This window comes from Phyllopteryx taeniolatus, chromosome 21, assembly GCF_024500385.1.
Source record: "Phyllopteryx taeniolatus isolate TA_2022b chromosome 21, UOR_Ptae_1.2, whole genome shotgun sequence".
Lineage (NCBI taxonomy): Eukaryota > Metazoa > Chordata > Actinopteri > Syngnathiformes > Syngnathidae > Phyllopteryx > Phyllopteryx taeniolatus.
In genome coordinates this window covers 14,068,752-14,088,307 of record NC_084522.1, presented here as the reverse complement: position 1 = coordinate 14,088,307, position 19,556 = coordinate 14,068,752, and the positions used below count along the sequence as shown (strand labels likewise).

The window sequence follows — 19,556 nt, the reverse complement described above, 5'->3', positions numbered from 1 at the left end:
TTGGCTTTTGGGTGAAATTTCAGGATGGGCCTAAAATGCATTTCAAACTTTACAGCTGAACTTAATTTGGCCTTTTCGATGTGGAAGTCCAAGTATTCAGTGTTTCACAGAGGTGGGTCGAGTAGCCAAATATCGTACTCAAGTAGGAGGAGTACCCTATGCGGAAGTCGAAGATGGACTCGGAAAATAGACAGGAATGGATAAATAAACGTAGCGAATGGGATGTCGGTCATTGTAACGGAGTCAAGGTATCGATCCTGCTTCACAGAAATACTGAAGGGAAAGTAAAAAGTAAAGTACTCTGACAAGTACAGTTTATGGAAAATGTTACTTGAGTGAATGTAACGGAGTAAATGGAGCGCGTTACTACCCACCTCTGGTGTTTCAGTACTTTTTGAACAACTTGCCTTTCTCTAACAAGCAGCCGAACGGTAAAATTCACAACTGGTGTTAAAGCCGTGAAGATTTCCACGGATGTGCGCTTGTATGCCCTTCTGTAATTCTTCCTGTCTCTCTGTAGTTCTGTTGCAACTTGAAACGGACATTCTGTGACACTCCAAGCTCAATTTAGCCATTTATAAAAAAAAAAAAAAAACTGATTTTCTGGATCTTTGACGCTGTCCTCATCGTACGACTACAACTCGACAACGCATAGCTGACGTTAGTTCTAGGTTTTAAAATTGTAATGTATTTTTTTCTGCTTTTGTGATGCTGGTTTCTCCCGAGAGAAGAAGGCCAGAGCCATCTAGAGGAAGAGAAAAAAGTGAGCTACAGGACTCAGTAGAAATGACCTAACCCTAACCCATCAAGATAATTGCTCTGTTTTACTAACTTTTTTTTTTTTTTTTTTTTTTTTTCTCTTTAAGTTTTCTTTATGCAGTTACTAATGCAACTTTTTTTTTTTCAGTTGAAATTGTGATAACTGCCTTGCAAGTTATTCACTTCATTTGACATCTCTTTCTCACGTCCCCCCCCCCCCCCCCCCCCTCCCGGTTACATGTACAAGGTACTGCTCTCACCTAGTCAGCGCCGGAAGCTCCAATTTAAAACCTAAGGGCGATCTGCATGGACAGGTGTGGCCCTTTCAAGTAAGCTTCCCCATCTGCTGACTCATTCTGTGCCAGTTCTGCCTTGCATTGATGTCACTCGCTGCCCTCATTGTCCAGTAATTCGAATATATATATATATATATATATATATATATATAGTGACGTGCGGTAAAATTGTATTTTAATTCATTCAATTCAACAAAGCCAGTGCCACAAGACGAAAAGCTGTTGGTAAGATTAAAATGAAAGATTGATTGATACATTTTTTTTTAAGGCCAATCTCTTGATTGTTTCAATGATTAATATGTCGAGACTTTTGTCACATAGTCATTTCCACGGCAAACCAGCAGCTGCGGGGCTATTCTTGCTTTTATTGTCTTGCCGTTTAATTGGATGAGCAGGAATTGAGTCATCTGCTAATCCACTTGGTCAAATCCTTAAAAGGAGACTCACATACACGAACACACATTGGACTATTGGATGTGAATTAATCAACGGACCAGGTTCAGTTCAGCTCAAAGCGATACATTGGATGTGCTCTGTGAGGGCGTATACATAGCACTTATAGGTGTGTTATTCTTATTGGAAAACTTTTCGGATTGCTAATTAGGTAGTCTGCAGGACACTCGTGTTACTCTCATGATTTGCCTCCTTTCCATTTACAGGAGAAATATTGGCAAAGCGGTTTGGGAAACAGGCGACACTTTTGAGAATGGATTCCATCTTGTCACTGGGTGCCCCCCTCAAGCAGTTCACCAGCACCTATGTGACTGGAAAGAGCAGCTTGCCCCCAAAAGGGGCCAAGGGCCGCAGAAGCAGCTTCACGCGCCGGAGGAGCATCAGCAGGCGGAGAAGTATGCCTTGCACAGGCCAGGAAGTTCCACACTCACACTGGCTCAGAGTGTACCAGGCTGAACTGAAGAGAGAGAGGTAAAGTGCTCCAAGTTGTACATTGGTGATCAGCCGTTATGATTGAGTCGTACAATTCTGCTTTATATACTGAATGTGAATAAGGATAACATCCGTCCCTCACTGCGGAAGTTCCATTTTGGAAATCAACAAACCAAAAAATGTTTTTGCTCTCAGATTTCAATGTTTACTTTGATTTGAATATTTTACAGAGCATTGCAGCCACTCTGACAGGAAAGAAAATACACTGCAAAATTTAAGTCCTTTTTTTTTTTTTTTTAGATGAAGCGTATTTTTAACAATATATCTTGAATATATAGTCTTTTTTCCCTTCAATCTTTGTTGTGATATTCAAACGTAACTCAACGTTTGTGGCGTTTTAGTTGGATTTTAAAGTAGCATAACAGGCACACTGAAAAGAAAGATTAAAATCTTACGAGAATAAAGTACATTGTTTTGATGTTAAAGTGTCTTGTCAACAAATATCAAAATATACAATGCCATCTTAAAAATATGCAACTTTTTAAAATCAAATCTACAACTCTTCTTCTATGATTCTGACTTGAATTGTGTAGTGTAATGGCCCCAATACTCCTTAAGATTTAATTTCTAGTTGGCTAAATTGTCTTACAATATAATTTATCAATAAAAGACAAGCAATGATGCTGTTGTGTGCAACAAATGTTTCCCTCTGATATGCTGGAATGTTCACTAAGCAAAATGTTTGACTGGGGCCGGGAAACAGCCCAAGTATTTGACCTTTCCCCCTTCCTTAGAATCTGACATCTGATTGATTCTGTCACATTGATGCTCTTCTGTCCCCATTCACCTTTTGTCAGTCATGCAAATCATTTTTTTCCCCTGTTAAGTAACTGTTGAGTTTCCTGGGTGACATCATGGATATGGACATCAGCAATATGCCTTTTTATGGAAAAGGCATATTAGGCAACAGGAGAAAAATCCAATGTATACAAAAATGTAATCAGCATCTTCCGAAAACAGTGCTAATCATGAAACTTTCAGACACCTAACAGTAAATACAGAATACAGTTTGGTATTCAAAGTTTGAAAAATATTACTTTAGAATTTTTTTCCCCTCAGGAACAATTATTACCGTTTGAATAAGTGCAATAATTCAAATACCTGTACTCATATTAGTAAAATGTAGTGATTTTTCAAAAGGAAATTCAGTGCCGTATTTACTGTTATTGATAAAATGATATGAAAATGACACATATACTCTCGGCCCTGCGGGAACAGATTATTGGAGCCTAGTTGCCAACCTTCTCTGCCTCTTCTTCTTGCTCCTAAATACGCTGCATCTCTACCAGTAGACCTCAGTGCTGCCCGGCACGTTGTGGTACTACACTAAAGGCGTGCAACTAGATTAAACTAGATAAAAACACGCAAAAAAAAACAAAAAAACCTGCAAAATAGCTCCTATAGTCATAATCCCTAGGGGGCAGCGTACATCCATGGTCTCATGGGATTAAGATGGTGTTGCTATGATGTGTTAACCAGCCACACCAGCCTTCTGAGTTGCAGTTTCTACTGGCTTAAGGTTATTTATATTGGTGACTTTGCTGAAACATTTGGCCAGACAGTCTTGGCTTACAGAGGACTTTGCTCACACGAATAATCTGCTTGGCCACGTGCTGTACCTAATGCCGCTGTTTGTCTCAAAGGAAACGACAACAGGCCGTGCTCGCCAAGAAGAACGCGGAGCGGTCTGTCAGGAAAACCTACTTCAGGAGCCATCACTGCCTGCCTAGGGTGCGTGGGCATTATTTAAGTAGAAAAATGCAATTTAAATATACACTACTCCAAGAAAAAAAATAAAAAGTTTGGGATATTCGCCTTGTGAAATTTTAAGATGAACTTCAAATGCACTATCGGTGCATCCTTTTGAAGGTGAACTTAATTTGAAACTTTGCAATGCAAATGTCCAACTGTTCAATGTTTCAGTACTTTTTGCACAACTTGCTCTTCTCTTATATGCAACTGAATTTTAAAAAGTACAACAGGTGTTTGATCCATGAAAATGTCAACAAACGTTCACATCCATGCCTTTCTGTGACTCTTCCTTTCTCTGTTCATGACAATGCTAGACAGTTTTAGCTCAGCGATCACTTCCCTCTAAGAAAATCTTGTTTGAGGCTTCACAGTGGTGAGTTACTTTTGATTAATTGTTTGGTGTCGTTGATGTCGGGAAAACGCTGAGGTCAGGCTAGCTGGGACCACAGGCAGTGCCACATAGAATCAGGGTCCCGTCCTCTGGTTCCAACACCTCAAGACTATGAAACTTAGGTCAAAAAAATTGGGTTTTCTGGATCAAAAATTCTAAAGGTTTTTATGAGCCGAAAAATTGTCCAAGTCCAAGAAACGGAGATGGGAGGTAGAGCAAGTTCCGGTCACAAAACAATTTATTCTTAAAAAAACATCAATCACAAATTCATTTTTGAGCATCATCCGGGAGAATACAGAAGTACTGCATGCCGAATACATTATATTATGTTATAATTATGTTATTTGGGAAAATACACCCCTCTTTGATTGGTAGAACTGATGTTATGCCCGGAATTGTTTACCAGTGTAAGCGAAATGGGACCATTAATTATTTTCTGGCATTTCCCACCACTCTTGATATTTATTTTTTAAAATTAGGTGCTGCACCTGTGCGGGGAATTTTGTGTTTTTACCGATGCGCGTGTTGACAACATATTTGATTGTCGTGGCGTACTGTGGACTCTAAAATTGCCCGTAGGTGTGAATGTGAGTGCGAATGGTTGTTTGTTTGTATGTGCCCTGCGATTGGCTGGCAACCAGTGAGAACTGGTGCTGTCCTTACAGTTCTAACCGTATGTATTGATAAGTTTCCCAATCCCGTATATGCGCAAGATACTTCCACATTAGGCGAAACAAGTAAATGGCAGAATTGGACTGGCACAAAGCACCTCTAAGAACTTTAAACATCTACGATGTCTTTTGTTTTACACAAGATGACTGTTTAAATACCAATTCCAATTGAAGCAGGAAATGTATCGGGCCACTCATGGATCAAACACCTGTTGTGAATGTTGCTGTTCGCAAGATAACAGCAAGTTGTGCAAAATGTGCTGAAACATTGAACAGTTGGATGTGCATTCAAAAGTTTAAAGCTCAAATAAAGTTGACCTGTTAAAAGTCATTGTGCTGTTTTGGTTCACCTGAAAGCTTTCCTAACTTCTTATTTGAGTAGTTTATGTAAACGGCACAAAAAGTAAGGACATTTGAATTTGATAGATTTCTTTGTTGTAACAATGCTTCTTTGCAATAAATCTCATGCTTTTGGTTAGCCTGCTTAAATGCAACATTTGTGGGGTGAGTAGCAGAGCCTGTATGTATGTGGGTTGTGTCTAAGAAATAAGAAAAATTTGGCAAACCTTCTGTGCCAATACCGAAAGAGCAAAATTTGCTTTTTTCTGTTGAATCTTGTTGACTTGATTGGAGACATTGCTAATTCAACAATCAAGAGCCTCAGTAGCGTGTTGGATTAACCATACACCGCCACAACCTGGCAATAATAGGCTTTTCAACAACAGTATAAATTGCCAAGTAGCATTGTTGCCCCCCCAAAAAAACAACTGCTAAAGACAAATTTCCTTACGTTTGGTGCTGTGTGCATTTTATTTCAGTCCGTCGTTGATAATCTTGTCTTCTACATATAGAAAACAACCACGACCAGAAAACCAGCAGCGAAAAAGGAGGATTCTCTCTTTGGAGCCTTCCAGAGCCTCAGTCTGGATGGTGTGATTGGAGGTGTGACTACATCTGCTGCAGCAGGGGGAGACCAGTGCAAAGTCATGTGAACCACTGAATGACCCCTTTACTGACAACAAGGAGCCAGAGGACAAATAGTTCCACTTACATGGCTTGTCATTTATTTAAACACAAATGCCAAAATAACCGCAGCAAGATGACATTAAATGCAGCATCGTGAAGTAGCTGCCAATGTGGACATATACAGTGATAGACACCACAAAAAAGATTGGCTTCTTAAGACCAACTTTTATTTTATGTATATAAAAAAAAATGTCACCAACCATTTGGTTGTTTCCTAAGATATGGAAGCTGTACTATTTACTTACATGAGGCAGGTATAATCCAAGAAAGTGTGAATGAGGTGGGGTGGGGGGAAAAAAAAAAAAAAAAAAAAAAAAAAGATTGCAGGGGGTGTAAGGGGTACACGGTATGGAAAACATCAGGTTTTAAGTTAATCAAGTCCCATTTTTACATCATTCCCTCTGCTCCATCTTTACTTTGGGGGGCTTGAGGAAGGACCGGTTCTTCTTCTCCTTGCTCTTGCCTTTAGCCTGGAACGTCCTCCAACTGTCCACACGGCCATCTCTTGTTTCCTGTGGAGTGTTTTCACACGATTACCAAAATGCTTAAACAAAACATGCACGAAACTACATACTATTAAACAGTAAAATGACCTCAAAGTTTTTCTGCCATTCTCTGTCTCGCTTTGCTTTCTCTGCTGCTTCAATTTCTTCCTCTCTTGCCCGTTTCCTGCAGGCGAAGAGAACAAGTTGTGAATATTCAATTTGTTTGCCCTAGCATGCAACACTGACCCTGACCTACCTTTCATGCATGTCCTTTGCTTCTCGTTCCTTTCTCTTAATGGCAAGCTCTGCAAATAGTTTCATGGTCTGCTTATACACTGCTTGCCTGAACTGGTAGAAGAAAGAAGAAATGACTTATAGACCACTACATACAAACAGAGGTTTGACTGAAACACAGGCAGAGTTTGAGAGCACTTACAATTTCAGGGTCATCCTCTTCCACGATTTGAGCTTTCCCGTCCTTCTTTAACTGTTTCTTTTTCTCTTTTACCTGTAGTGGAAAAAGGATGACAGCGATTAGGACAATGATAACTAAATCCAATTGTAGTCAGAAGTGTACACACAATTATGGGCATGAATTTATTTTTAGTTTTTTAACTGATTTCTAAAAACAAGAATTGGGTTTAAGTTGGAATTCATTTCAAGCTTTCATCCACACAGGGTCAAAATTATAGACTTGCTCAAATATATACATGCATCAGCCAAAATAGATTTATGAAAGGCGCTGAAGCTTCAATGTCTTGTCAAAGGCAAAATGTTTGCGCCAAATTATTCAAATTCATCTCAAATCAACAGCTGCAAGGCTGAAACTTTGACACAATTGGGTGATGCTGCAGGATAATGACGCAAGACTCATTAAAACTGGTTTTCGAATGGAATTGTGCAATGGGCTTCCAAAAGCCCTCAACTAAAACCTTTGTGGACTATGCTCAAAGTTAGTTCTGTGTCAAGAAACTGAATGAAATGTGAATCAATGAATTCTACCAATTACACCGAGAAGAGTAGTCAAATAATCCAGCCAGAATTATGCTTACTGCTACAAATTGTCTGGTCAAAGTGAAACTTTCTTAAATGCCTTTTACTAAACATCTGGGAGGTAGAGTTATCTATCCCATCCATTTTCTGAGCCGCTTCTCCTCACTAGGGTCGCGGGCGTGCCGGAGCCTATCCCAGCTATCATTGGGCAGGAGGCGGGGTACACCCTCAACTGGTTGCCAGCCAATCGCAGGGCACATACAAACAAACAAACCATTCACACCTATGGGCAATTCAGAGTCTTCAATGAACCTAGCATGCAGGTTTTTGGGATGTGGGAGGAAAGCGGAGTGCCCGGAGAAAACCCACGCCGGCACGGGGAGAACATGCAAACTCCACACAGGCGGGGCCGGGGATTGAACCCCGGTCCTCAGAACTGTGAGGCCAGTCGCCCACCAGTCGTCCAACTACACAGCAGGACCCTTCCTGACATATGTTGGGTTAGTATGGGTGGCCACTCACCATGTGCTCCACATATTCCCTTCCTGCCTGAATTACATCCAAAGCCCTCTTCTTCTGGTCTGGATCTTGAAGGAGTTTGTACGCCTTGTCCACCGCTACAATACACACAAACAAATTTCAACCTATACGAGTGTTGTAACTGATATCAGGCACAGTAATGACGCTGCATACGATATGCGGAACAGAAAACATGTTTTACTTTGAGAACGCATACCTTCAAATGCTTGCTGTGCTCTGTCTGCATCATCCTGATTTTTGTCTGGATGGACCAAAATGGATAACTAGTGATAAAGGGAGTTGCAGTAAGGAAGATGAAAATAGAATATTGCAGCTTGATGAAATACTACAAACTTAATAACGTGTGTTTTACTTACCGCTCTGAATCTTTTCTTCAATTCGGTATCTGTTGCATCCGGATCAATTTGCAGCACCTAAATACGCGAATTAACATTTAGGAATTGGAACAATAAAATGCGTGAAGGACGTAATTAGAAACGAGACCGTCAGCGAGGTTGCATGTCTACCTCGAAGGGGTTTAGATTAAAGTAGGACGAGCCAGGCCTGAGCAGTCGATCGATCTGCTGCTTGGAGGTTAACACAGAGTCTCTTTTCTCGATCTGCTTCACCTGTAATACACGTTTAAAACACGCGTTTACGCCACAACAGAACGTTGAGTCTCACCAGAGAACAAACTATATAAAACGTTTTCCCAAAATATCCATTATGTTGTCAACGCTGAACGCAGTCATGATCAAACGTGCCCAAACAAGGAGGCGCTGCACCATTTCGTTAGACTGAACACACGCATGCAAACCAAACAGTACACAAGTCTTACTTATCATTTGCGATGCAGCAACACTCAGAACTGAAGACTACCCCATCGTTAGCAATGTTAAGCTAGTCGCTAGCTTAGTCACGTCTGCGCGAGGCCCCGCCGGCCTGCACCCATGAACACAAAAGCTCTACATGCTTCGTGTTGTTAAGACGACGACAAATTCAACAATAGCCACTCCATTCCACCATACCTCCGTGTAAAAGTTTTGAAATAAATCATCGGACCCAGCCTGAGAAGGCTCGCCGCCGCTCGCCGCCATCTTCGTCCCGATTGACGTCGGACGTTAACCACGTTACGTCATCACGTCGCTCACGCCCCACATGCGCCATATTTAACGTTATTTTTACTTTTTGTATGTAGCCTCCTTGGACCTCTCACGCTCACGAAAAATTAAGAACTCATATTCTTACATATGGGACGAGTTGGAGTCAGTGTATGGTGTGCTGCAGCATGTTCAGTCATCAAATGAGGTTGCCGAATTGTAGGTTTTAGATACACATTAGCTAATATAGACAGTGGTTCATGATATTGCACAATGCATTATTAATTGAATTGAATTTCGGAAAACATTATACAATACTTAAGAGGGTCCATTATACCTGGAATGGCTGTCATATAGCACCTCCTGCTGGTCAGCAAATGTAAACTCGCCCTTTCGAGGTACACACACGAATTTGATTTTTTTTTAATTTATTTATTCATGGCCTGCAAGAGTTTTTCAATTTGTTAGCGAAAGACTTTTGCTTTTGTACAAATTTGGACCCCAAGTTGTTTTGTAGGTGTGTGGGGAGAAAAGTGAACTGACCTTTTCACAAGGGTTAACAATAAAAGCCCAATTTATTTTTGACTTGAATATGCAGTAAAGTCTTGTAAGAGAGCTAAATAATACAGAGAGTTACGACTTAAAGAAAAAAATCCTTGCTTGATCTAGTAAAATGAACGGGAACGCGAGTAAAATGTATGGACTTCATCCAATAAGAAATGTTAATATGTAACAATAAAATGACTGCACTTTGCAGAGGCTGCTTGGATGGCACTCCTGGTCGTCACTGGCGACCAGCTGAGGGTGTCGCCCAAAGTCAGCTAGGATAGGCTACAGTTCACCTGCGACCCTAAATGAAGACAAACAGTATAGAAAATGGATGGATGCTTTCTTGGAAAATATTTCATTCAGCGTGACACAAAGCCATGCTGCTCACCATTATCAGCATGATAGCATTTTTCCTTACCCAGTGCGTCATTAGTTGCATATATTGTGAGGTATGACACTTTCTTGCACCTTGTGGAGAGCCTTCTCTACACAAGAAACAGGCGTGTTAATAATTGCCAGATGAATATGTACATCAACACATCTGCCGATGCCCAACACTGGATTTACAGCTGATGTCTCCTCCACTTCCAGATGTGGATTTAAAAAAAAAATAGAAAAATCTGTTACGTATTGGATATCTGCCAATGCAGCGTAAATGCACAGATCGGATGTACACCTTTACTGCGGGCTTGAAGTCATCGAAATACACTGATTGCTGACATACACACCCAAGTCTGCCTAAAAACATTGGAGGAAAATATGCCTACTGTAAATAAAGTGCAGCCAAAGCAGACCAGTAAACATGGTCAAAATAAACCAGAGCTATCTGCATTATTAAATACGCAAAATACTTGCAGAGTAATGTAAAAGTTACCCTTAAAATCAGTGGGTATGGTGGGGAGGGGTGTGTGTGTGTTAGTCCATGTGAAATAAATATGTAACATTTACTATTTGTAATGTTGAATTAATTTGTCCTTTTGTATTGTCACTGCCTTGTGCAGTTTGTTCTTGTTTTAACAGCAATTTGGACATCTGCGCCTGCAGGTTGTTTCATGCGTGTGCCACTTGGATATAGCCATCACATTGTAATTAGGCACTTGGACCTGCAGTCTAAATCCAGACTACATATTACCCATTAGTTCCTTCCATTTGGATAAACTCCTTGATGTCGATCCCAAGAGTTTTGCTCCTATTGCCTGGTGACAAAAGGCACAGACAAAAAATACATGATTCTGTTACTTTGTTTTCTTTTTCTTTGACAGGAACACTGGATGATAATTGACTATATTATTAATAGAATTTCAAGATATGCTCAGTCTGGCTCCATCCATTCCAAGCTTACCTGAGTGATTTAATTTGCGCAGCCCACTTGTGCCATCTTGTGGCGTGCAACAGTAAAATCACCGGGGTGTGCCACATCCATTGTTTCAAGAGGAGTGCATTTTAGGTCAGTGTCATCGAGAATCCCTAGTGAAAACTGAGCAAATGCAAAACATCTCATTTAGTTCACATTAAGCAAATACAAATCATTATGTACCCGGAAGTGAAGACACATAGCAAATGCAGCATCTCATGAAAGAACAATGGAGGCAGTGCTGAGTTAACACAGCTTCCCTCATAGGAAAAGGACGAGAAAATGCATCTCACCCCATTTACTGGTTAAGTGGAAAAGGACATCTCATTTGAAATAAGTCTGATATTTGCAGGTGCTTACCATATACTGGAGAAATGCACTTTAAACAAGACATTTGTCTCCCAATGCTTTTAAAGCTTTTCATTGGTCGGGAAGAGAATTTGCACTGATTTGCAACACCCAGGTGGCTCGCTCAATTCCAATAATAATAATAAGCCCTCAGAGAGTGAAAGACAGCAGTAAGGAAACAGGAGGAGGGGGGGAAGAAAGCATAATGATGGCGAGTAATCACAATGAGGTACAGGAGGGGAGACTAGGCGAGCTCACCCTGGAGTACCGTTCAGGTGTTCTTCGCTCTAGCGGCGTCGCCCTCTCAATGCTCCTCCACCTGGGCAGGTTGGAATAAGAGGACAGTCACGTAAAACAAAACACAAATGGTGGCTACTACAGAAATCAAAAGGCAAACAATCACAAGTGCATTGTTTCTGAAGAACCTGTGAATTTGAAGAATTTTAACCCTTTTGGGTGGTCAGATCCTTGGTGTCTTCAAAGGGAGCGGAGGAGCCGATATGCACATTTGAAGATTCAATCAATATAGATCACAAATCAATGGATATTTGAATGCGTGAACTGCTACATCATTATCAAAGCTTGGTCTTGCCACATACTGTTATGTGGACAGATGTACAGTGTTGAGAAGAAGACATTTGACCTCTATGAGAATTATGTTGACATTTTCCTTCTAAGACTGTTTTCGAACACCAACAATCTTTGTCATTTGCAATGCTGTAAAACTGCACCGCACCATGTGAAATTAGAGCAGACCAATATTTTGCCTCTCTCACGTACAAGTGCATCTGAAGAAATTGGAATATTGTAGAAAGGAAAATTGATTTCAGTAGCTCAATTCTAAAAGGGAAACTCATATTACAGATTCATGAAGCACAAGAAAATACTTTTCACAAGGCCAATGCTTATTTCTTGAGATGGTGAGAATTTTGTGTTGTCCTTAGCTGTAAAATAATAAAAAAGTAAAAATTCTGTATTAAAAAAAAATAATTACATCACTACATTTTGAATGTTTTGCTCTTTTCAAATTGAACACCAAATTAAGTATTCCACAATATTTAAATATATTGAGATGTACCTGTACGGTATAGCTAAATAAATATTAGGAACAGCTCTCTGCTTGATGCAGTGCAGTTGTACGACATTGCAAATCTACAAGCACAAAAAAAAAAAAAAAAAAAAAACTTAAACTCCATCTTCAAAGGCACATTTTGATGGTGCTTTATTAGATTGCACTGATTTTTTACTGGGAAGTGAGTGTATTCCCATACCTTCATTGAAAAACCGTTGTAGATTTGGCCTTTTATTATTCAAGCATTTCGAATGCAACTCACTATTCCACATCATTGTAAGAGCTTAAGAAGTCAGCTGAGGTCATTAAATCATACACTGTACATCTACACACATGAGGGACTTTAGATTATTTGGTACTGCTGTGACAATAATTATGAGCACAAAGATTGACTGCAGTAATAAAGGGTTAAAAATCCTCTTTAATAATTGTATCCAAACACAATTCGGTTTTCTTGTCCGGTAGCGGGTACCAATTGCAGCCTTCTGATTGTCCTTGAGGCAAATGAATTAGAAGATCTTCATCCCAATGTGAGAATTGAGCTTGAGCTTTAATCATGTGGTTGAATGAAAAAGACTGAATTTGAGAATTTGACAATTGACTGATTGATTCTCAGCTGAGTTTTATTGAAATGGAACAGATGTAGAAGTTATAAATACAAATAACATCAGAGAACAAACTGCTATTGGCTCTTAAGGTAAGCCAAACCAAATTCTATTGGGCAATTTGAAAGAAAACAGGAAATGATGGTATCAATTAAAATAAAAATCACAATTTGATGCTCTCTAGAAACGCTAAGCATACACTTACAAAATGTCGATTTCCTCCTTTGTGGATTCTTTTCTCCACCTTTGCAAAAAGAAAAATGAATTCTGAAGCTCTAACCATAAGCATTTATATACAAGCAAGTCCCTAAGCAACTATGATGCTTAAAATACACCAGGCATGTAAACAACAGACACAGCAAACAACCCACAAAGCTGCCTTTAATTGTTCAGACTATTTGCTATTATTATACACATTCCTATATCGTCCAGAGGAGCATGTGATTGTGTGGCCACAACTCCCGCGTGTAGTGTCGTTAGCTTTAGTTCAATCAAATCAAACAAGTATTCTATTGCAGCTCTGTCATGCCACCTACATGCCTGCTGTATTTTTGCCAGGAGAAGCACAAATAAAGGGAGTACAAGAGGGGGAGGGACACGGACACAAATGTCCTGCAAGGCAATGTCTCTTTTTTTTGGGGGGGTGGGGGGGTCTTCTCAGACTACTGACAATGAATGTCCACTTTGGGTAATGTTCACTGTTGGCTTTTAGGTAATCAGGAAGAAAAAGTAACAATATACATGATTTAATTTTTTTGGGGGGATAAATTATTCACCACAACTTAACCTTCATTCTTCAGCCTTTCCAGGTACCTGTAATCATCTCGAGCCAATTCTGGGGGCTTTTTTTTTCTTTAACGACATACAGATTTGTAATTAATGAGGGGCAATGAATAAAAAGTCAATCAACAAATATGGCCAATCAATTTTTTTGTTGCCATCATATAGCCAAAATCTTGTGGTGTCTTTATTTCCACTGTTGCCCATAAGAATCCTGTGAAAACTCCATGGTGTCATTACTGTAACCATAGTTACCGGAATAGTCGGCCCCTTGCTGCAGGGGCTGCTGGGCGATGGGCTGGGACCCCCAGTTCTGCTGGTTGTTGGTCTGGCGACGCTTGGAGTCGGGCTGGTTAAACACATCTGCCTTCCTCTTGCCTCCGACATTCCCCCCGCGATTGCCCCGGGGCCCACGAGGCCCGCGGCCCCTCTGGGGCTGGAACGGGGTCCCCCGCCCTCCTCGGCTACCCCTCGGCGCTCCGAGGGGCGGCCCTCTCTGGGAGTAGCCCCCCCTGCCTCGGGTCGGCGGCGCACCGCGGGCCCTGGATGGAGGCCCGCTCCTACTGGGACGGCTGCCACGCCCCCTGCCGCTGTATACGTCGTCGTAGCTGTAGTAAGGGTCTTCGTAGCCCCCACGATAGTCATGATAGTCGTAGCCATAGTAGTCATCGTAATAGTCTTCATAGCCATAGTAATCTGTTTGATAGGAATAGCCCCCACGACCACCACGACCTCTGCCACGCCCTGGTGGTGGCATGCGGGGAGCTGGGTAGTAATAGTAGTCGTCATACCTACAAAGATACAGAATGTAAGCTTGTAATTTGAGAACACGTCAGGCAGGTTACCAGACATCTTGTCCCCCGCCCCTCTTGGACTCACCCAGCACTCCTGGATGTCTGCCGAGCTGCTTGCCGCTCTTTCCTCTTCTTATCTGGAGGTTTGGCCAAGACAATCTCGATTTCATCCCCGCCGAGCTCCTTCCCGTTCATCTCATCCATAGCCTATTCAGAATTGAATGAGTTCATGTGGGACATAGTGTGTAGAGCACATCTAACTCACCTTTACAGCAGCATCCCTTTCTTCAAAATGAACAAAAGCGTAGTCTTTCAATTTCTTCACTCGCTCCAGCTTTCCAAACTGAGAGAAGGTCTTTTCAAGGAGCTCTTCGGTCACTGCAGTGGCCAGCTTCCTTACAAAGAGCACTTTTACCTGAACCATAGACAATTGTGTCACAACAACAGTCAAATTAGAGCCCATTTCTTCTTTGTCAGGCAATTTATAGTCCCTACTCTGTCCATGTTTGTTGCACATCATCACATGGTGAATACATTTTACCGTTGTCGGTAGGCTTTACATGATCAGGATTTTTGGGGCAAAAAAACAAAACAACCAATTCGATCACAAGATGGAGCAATGTGTCTATTTAAATGAGTTGTTCATTTACAGTATGTTCATTTGTACTGTATACTGAGTAATTTGTAATTACTTAATTCTTCCCCATTTGCATAACAATTAAGAATCCCCAAATGTTACTAACTGTCTTTACAGTTAATCAATTTGACCCCCGAACAGAATTAATTTTGTTCCCCTATTTCCATTTTCTCCAGGGAAAAAAAAGCTCTGAATTGCAAAATAATTCTGCAAACGCCTTGCGTTGAACCTTAAGCGATTCTGCTGTAGTTTTCTTTTTGTCTTCCTTACTCCATATATCCAGCACTATGCATCTACCCAGTGGACATTCGATTTGAATTGGCAAGTAAACAAAATTACTATATTTACTATTATCATCAATTTATTGCTGTGTATTTTGGTCTTCCTAACCTTCGCCATGACTTCAGGGTCTGGCTCAGCGACAGGGTCAGCCCACTCCACAGTCACTGGATTCCCCCACACTTTGACCTTGCCACTCATGAGGCGGCGACGGGCCTGCGCGGCGGACTTGTGGTCCTCGTACTCCAGGAAACAGAAGCCTCGGTTCTTCTTCTTATCATCTGGCTGGTGGTACAAGATCACTTCTTGGAGACCCTCTGAAAGATGTATTTAAAAAATAACTCTTAATAAAATGTCTTACAATAGGTAACAAAATCACATTTCATTTAGGATTATTTGTACTACTTGTTATTTGTGCTCTTTATCTGTAACCTAGAAACTGACCTGTAACTTTGCCAAAGTCTTCCAATATACTTTCTCTAGTCTTGTTCTTTGGGATAGAGCCGACAAACAGGCGATTGTTGGCAACAGATACGCACACTCCCAAATACTTGCCAGGCCGGATTTCGTAGTTATCACACTGGAAAAAAAAAAAAGTCAAGAAATGAGTGACACTCACATATACTATACTATTCAAAAGAGATTAACTACTACTATTGTATCAAGACTATAACTGCTATGTGGACAATGTGTTAAGTCCCACTTGCATCTATCTAGGCCAGTGAAGCTACCGCTGTGCCAAATGGTTAAACACGCCCCAAACATTGCAGAATATGTCCTTGTTACAAAGTTGATGCATTTTGTTCAGGATGCAATCGCAATACTTACAAGCTTCACAGCTTTTTGTGCGTCATCCTTATTGCAGAATGTGATGAAGGCGTAACCTCTATTCTGACCAGAAAGCGGGTCCATCATTAATCTGAGGTCCCAGATGGGTCCAGCAGACTCAAACAGTGGCACCAACTCATCTTCGTACAAGTCCCTCGGGATCTTTCCCACAAACACCTAACAATGACACAAACAGACTAGTTTGAATATGTGTATAACAATAAATCTGTTGAAGAAAACACAGCAACTGTTGAATCGCTAAAGTCGAATGCCCGTCGTACAAATTTGACTACAATTTACGGGGGGAAAAACACCTCCAAAGTCTGAAAACATCAGGGTTGGAAACACTGTTGTGCATATTGTCACAAAACATCAACATATTTACCGTTCAAGATGACAGGGTACCTACCACACAGGAGCTCAGTTCATTGAGCATAAAAGGATTAACTCGCATTGACTCTTTGACACACAAATGGACTTCTGTCTCACAAGAGCTGATTGCAATAACCATGACTAGATTGCAATAATCATGACTAGCTGGGGGGTCCCAATCACATTAATTTTAAAATTACCCACTTTTGTAAGGTTATTGGAATACTGAAAACATTCCAAAAAAATAAAAAATATTGATGGTAGTAACCAGTTAGCCCAACAGAAAATATCAAACAGTCAACATGAGAATGAGTTTAACAACATAACTGTCCATCATCTCTTTTGTTTTGCTATTTTTGACAAAGCCCACTTATTGCATTTTGGCCATTTGGTGTATTAAGTGTCAACTGACATTGTAGAAACAAATAAAAGTACAAAGTCAATTTACTATGGAACATGTACAAGTTTTAATTATGAAATACAAGTTTAATAGTAAAAGCTATTTTGCCATATATGTTCTATTATCAACAACAAAAAAAGATTGTATCCCCTGAAATTCTGCAGTAATAACCATTACCACCAAATAAATTATTAATAATGTTTGGAGTAGGTCTATATGATGTGGTGGTAACGCATGACAAAAGGTGTGTGTTTGTGTATGTCCGTTGTGTGGAAGAAACCTTGCTTGTTGCCACCGCGCCATCTTTTTTAACAGTCTGTATGGTAAATGATCCCTGAGCAGACCAGGCCACATAATGTGGGTGACAAAAATATGAACCCAGATGCAGAGCTTTTGCTTCATCCTTTTTTTTTGGCCCCAAATATGATACACCAGAATTTACATAAAGTAAGCAGCGTGACATTAATTTGAGTTAAGGCACCGAGTTTTATCGTTGTAAATTATTTTGACATTTGTCCGATAATGTTAAGAAAAATGTTTTTTTTTTTTTTACAGTTAAAAGTTTACGGTTGCAACAGTTTGATGCTGGAAATAAAATATCCTTATTAAATATCAATATCATCACCTATTTTCTATGGGACCAATTGTTCTGATATTGACCGGCATCAGGGATTTAATTTTTGGACGTTAAAGGGTATTTCACACATTTACCTCTGTCCCAATCCCTGGTTGTAATCCTTTGAAAACCTCCTCAGGTGGAGGCCCTCCATATTTCCTCTGCCCTGTGGTGACATCCAAAGTGTATCCTGTCTGCTCCAAAAGAGCCTTAAATTCATACAAACAAAACATTAACCCAATTACGTGATGAGAACTAAACTTTTGAAACAAAAACTTAAGAGAACTGGCATACCTTTATTTTTGTCTCATCTGGACCTTTAGTGGACTCTTGTACTTTGTTACCTTGCTTCTCTCTCTGTCGGTAAGTTTTCATCACTCCACAAAGAAAAGCGCTCTTATTCTGTATGAAACAGGAGACATTCAACAAATCACATCCATATGGAATACAATAGCATGTTAAAGGGGCTCCATTTTGATTGTTACCTGTACATGCGACAGGTCACTTTCTCTGAACTGCTGCAGCACAGCGAGTGCTCCGTCCTCACTGAACTCCCGGAGAGCGTCGATGGCCCTCTCGTCCAATTCAGCATACGCTACCAGGCCTTTAATTCCAATAGCAAAGTTAATTTCGTCACACTTAGAAAAACTATATACCAGGACAGCCACTCACCTGTCTGAAAGATGTTATCTAGGTTTTCAGCCACATTCTGTGAGAGTCCCGCGTTAATCAGTGTCTGGTAGTTCTCCGTGAGTGGTCCTGTAACATCCATGGGTTCTTCTTCCTCCTTCAGCAGGGCAGAACTGCCGTTCACTTCAGCGGCAGCCATTCTCCTGATTCAAAGTTAATTAAGGATTCTTCAGTGAGGGCTGTTTTGCTGCGACGGAGGCACTCACTGGCCACAATTATCATTACACTTCCATAATCGAATCCCAAAACACGAGTCAATGCAAAAATATTTATGAAAGAATATTTTCAAGACACTGTAAGAGAGCTTTGTGACTAAACGTCTCTCATAATAAACAAATACATCAACAACACGCAACATTACGAGGTTTGTGATGGCTAGTTGTCTCCAAATACGGGTATTGTATGGAAGCCATGTAAACAAAACGTCCTTTTGTGGCTCTTCTATCCTATAACACGGTGGCGGCTAGGCTAAGCATGGTTCATAAATACGAAATTGTGCTTAATAGACATTTGAAAGGAACTAAGTGACACTTGTAATGATTTTTACAAGTATGTTTCATTACAGTGATGTAAACATTGCAGTATTTTACCGTACTGCATGTACCCTACTTCGGTCTCTTTCCTGAAGAAGACCGACCGTCCGTCCCCCCCTTCGCAATCCACTTGCTAACTACTAAATTTAATTAAAGCTCGATTTTAAATCATACCCAAGGACTTGCAGCCACAAACATCAGTTGCATCGAACGATACCCGAATTGCATCGAGCTATTCAAAGACGTCGACGTTTGATCCTATAGGCTAGCTAGCGAGGCAGCTAAGGAGTATGAAGGCCGCGCCGTGCTAATAAATACCGTCAACATGTCCAACATACACGAGCCGTAAAAGCGGCTAAAAAGATAGTTAGCAACACTCACCAGCTGGATTCCGGAAATAAACAGCAGTGCGCTTTGAAATGTGAAACAACTAACGTGTCTGGCGGTGGAATAAAACTAACAGTTAGAAAAATGTTATTGCGTCGAACCCACGAGATAAATTTCCAGACAGCTAGTCTCGTCGTCGGCGAGCGAGAACAACGCCACCATGGGCAAATATCGCGAGAACCGCATGAACTACTTGGAGGGGCGTTCCTCTTCATCTACTGAAGGGATACGTTGTCGTCATTGCCCTTCATTTGAAAAGCCAACGTTCCATAAACTACCAAAAGACAAAAAAGTGGTGCGTTAATTGCGTGATAATATGACAATGAAAGAGCACAACACTTCACATGTAACAAGTGTTATTCCAAATAAGAAAAC

At 40.7% G+C, this 19,556-nt stretch overlaps 3 protein-coding genes across 10 annotated transcripts; 1 reads left to right on the top strand and 2 right to left on the bottom strand.

The window, feature by feature from the left end:
• The first annotated feature begins 738 nt into the window (after positions 1–738).
• si:ch211-81a5.8 (uncharacterized protein LOC560648 homolog) lies at positions 739–6,433 on the top strand. 2 transcript variants are annotated; one of them, XM_061760338.1, is made up of 5 exons: positions 739–763; positions 1,007–1,088; positions 1,715–1,979; positions 3,644–3,731; positions 5,666–6,433. In XM_061760338.1, exons 3-5 carry the CDS (start codon positions 1,762–1,764, stop codon positions 5,804–5,806), a joined length of 447 nt encoding a protein of 148 aa, XP_061616322.1. In that variant the 5' UTR covers positions 739–763; positions 1,007–1,088; positions 1,715–1,761; the 3' UTR covers positions 5,807–6,433. The 2 variants fall into 2 exon arrangements, with proteins under 2 accessions (XP_061616322.1, XP_061616321.1); XM_061760337.1 differs by lacking the exons at positions 739–763; positions 1,007–1,088 and adding an exon at positions 1,467–1,617.
• dnajc8 (DnaJ (Hsp40) homolog, subfamily C, member 8) lies at positions 5,856–10,905 on the bottom strand. Of its 4 annotated transcripts, none has more exons than XM_061760332.1 (11): positions 10,829–10,905; positions 10,619–10,682; positions 9,905–9,971; positions 8,365–8,466; positions 8,215–8,271; positions 8,055–8,121; positions 7,841–7,935; positions 6,762–6,833; positions 6,582–6,673; positions 6,434–6,509; positions 5,856–6,352 (listed from the first exon to the last, which is right to left on the bottom strand). In XM_061760332.1, exons 2-11 carry the CDS (start codon positions 10,633–10,635, stop codon positions 6,233–6,235), a joined length of 765 nt encoding a protein of 254 aa, XP_061616316.1. In that variant the 5' UTR covers positions 10,636–10,682; positions 10,829–10,905; the 3' UTR covers positions 5,856–6,232. The 4 variants fall into 4 exon arrangements, with proteins under 4 accessions (XP_061616316.1, XP_061616318.1, XP_061616319.1 ...); XM_061760334.1 differs by lacking the exon at positions 10,829–10,905 and adding an exon at positions 8,866–9,787 and having other exon boundaries at positions 10,619–10,685; XM_061760335.1 differs by lacking the exon at positions 10,829–10,905 and having other exon boundaries at positions 9,905–9,966; positions 10,619–10,637.
• On the bottom strand, positions 10,884–19,548 carry LOC133471113 (heterogeneous nuclear ribonucleoprotein R-like). Of its 4 annotated transcripts, XM_061760324.1 has the most exons (14): positions 19,176–19,377; positions 18,244–18,404; positions 18,057–18,175; positions 17,866–17,973; positions 17,667–17,780; positions 16,184–16,360; positions 15,800–15,935; positions 15,467–15,672; positions 14,705–14,854; positions 14,525–14,646; positions 13,901–14,436; positions 13,071–13,109; positions 11,447–11,507; positions 10,884–10,963 (listed from the first exon to the last, which is right to left on the bottom strand). In XM_061760324.1, the coding sequence occupies exons 2-13, from the start codon at positions 18,398–18,400 to the stop codon at positions 11,476–11,478; spliced, it is 1,896 nt and encodes a 631-aa protein (XP_061616308.1). In that variant the 5' UTR covers positions 18,401–18,404; positions 19,176–19,377; the 3' UTR covers positions 10,884–10,963; positions 11,447–11,475. The 4 variants fall into 4 exon arrangements, with proteins under 4 accessions (XP_061616308.1, XP_061616309.1, XP_061616310.1 ...); XM_061760325.1 differs by lacking the exon at positions 13,071–13,109 and having other exon boundaries at positions 10,885–10,963; positions 19,176–19,376; XM_061760326.1 differs by lacking the exons at positions 10,884–10,963; positions 11,447–11,507; positions 19,176–19,377 and adding an exon at positions 19,412–19,548 and having other exon boundaries at positions 12,858–13,109.
• Positions 19,549–19,556: the final 8 nt, after the last annotated feature.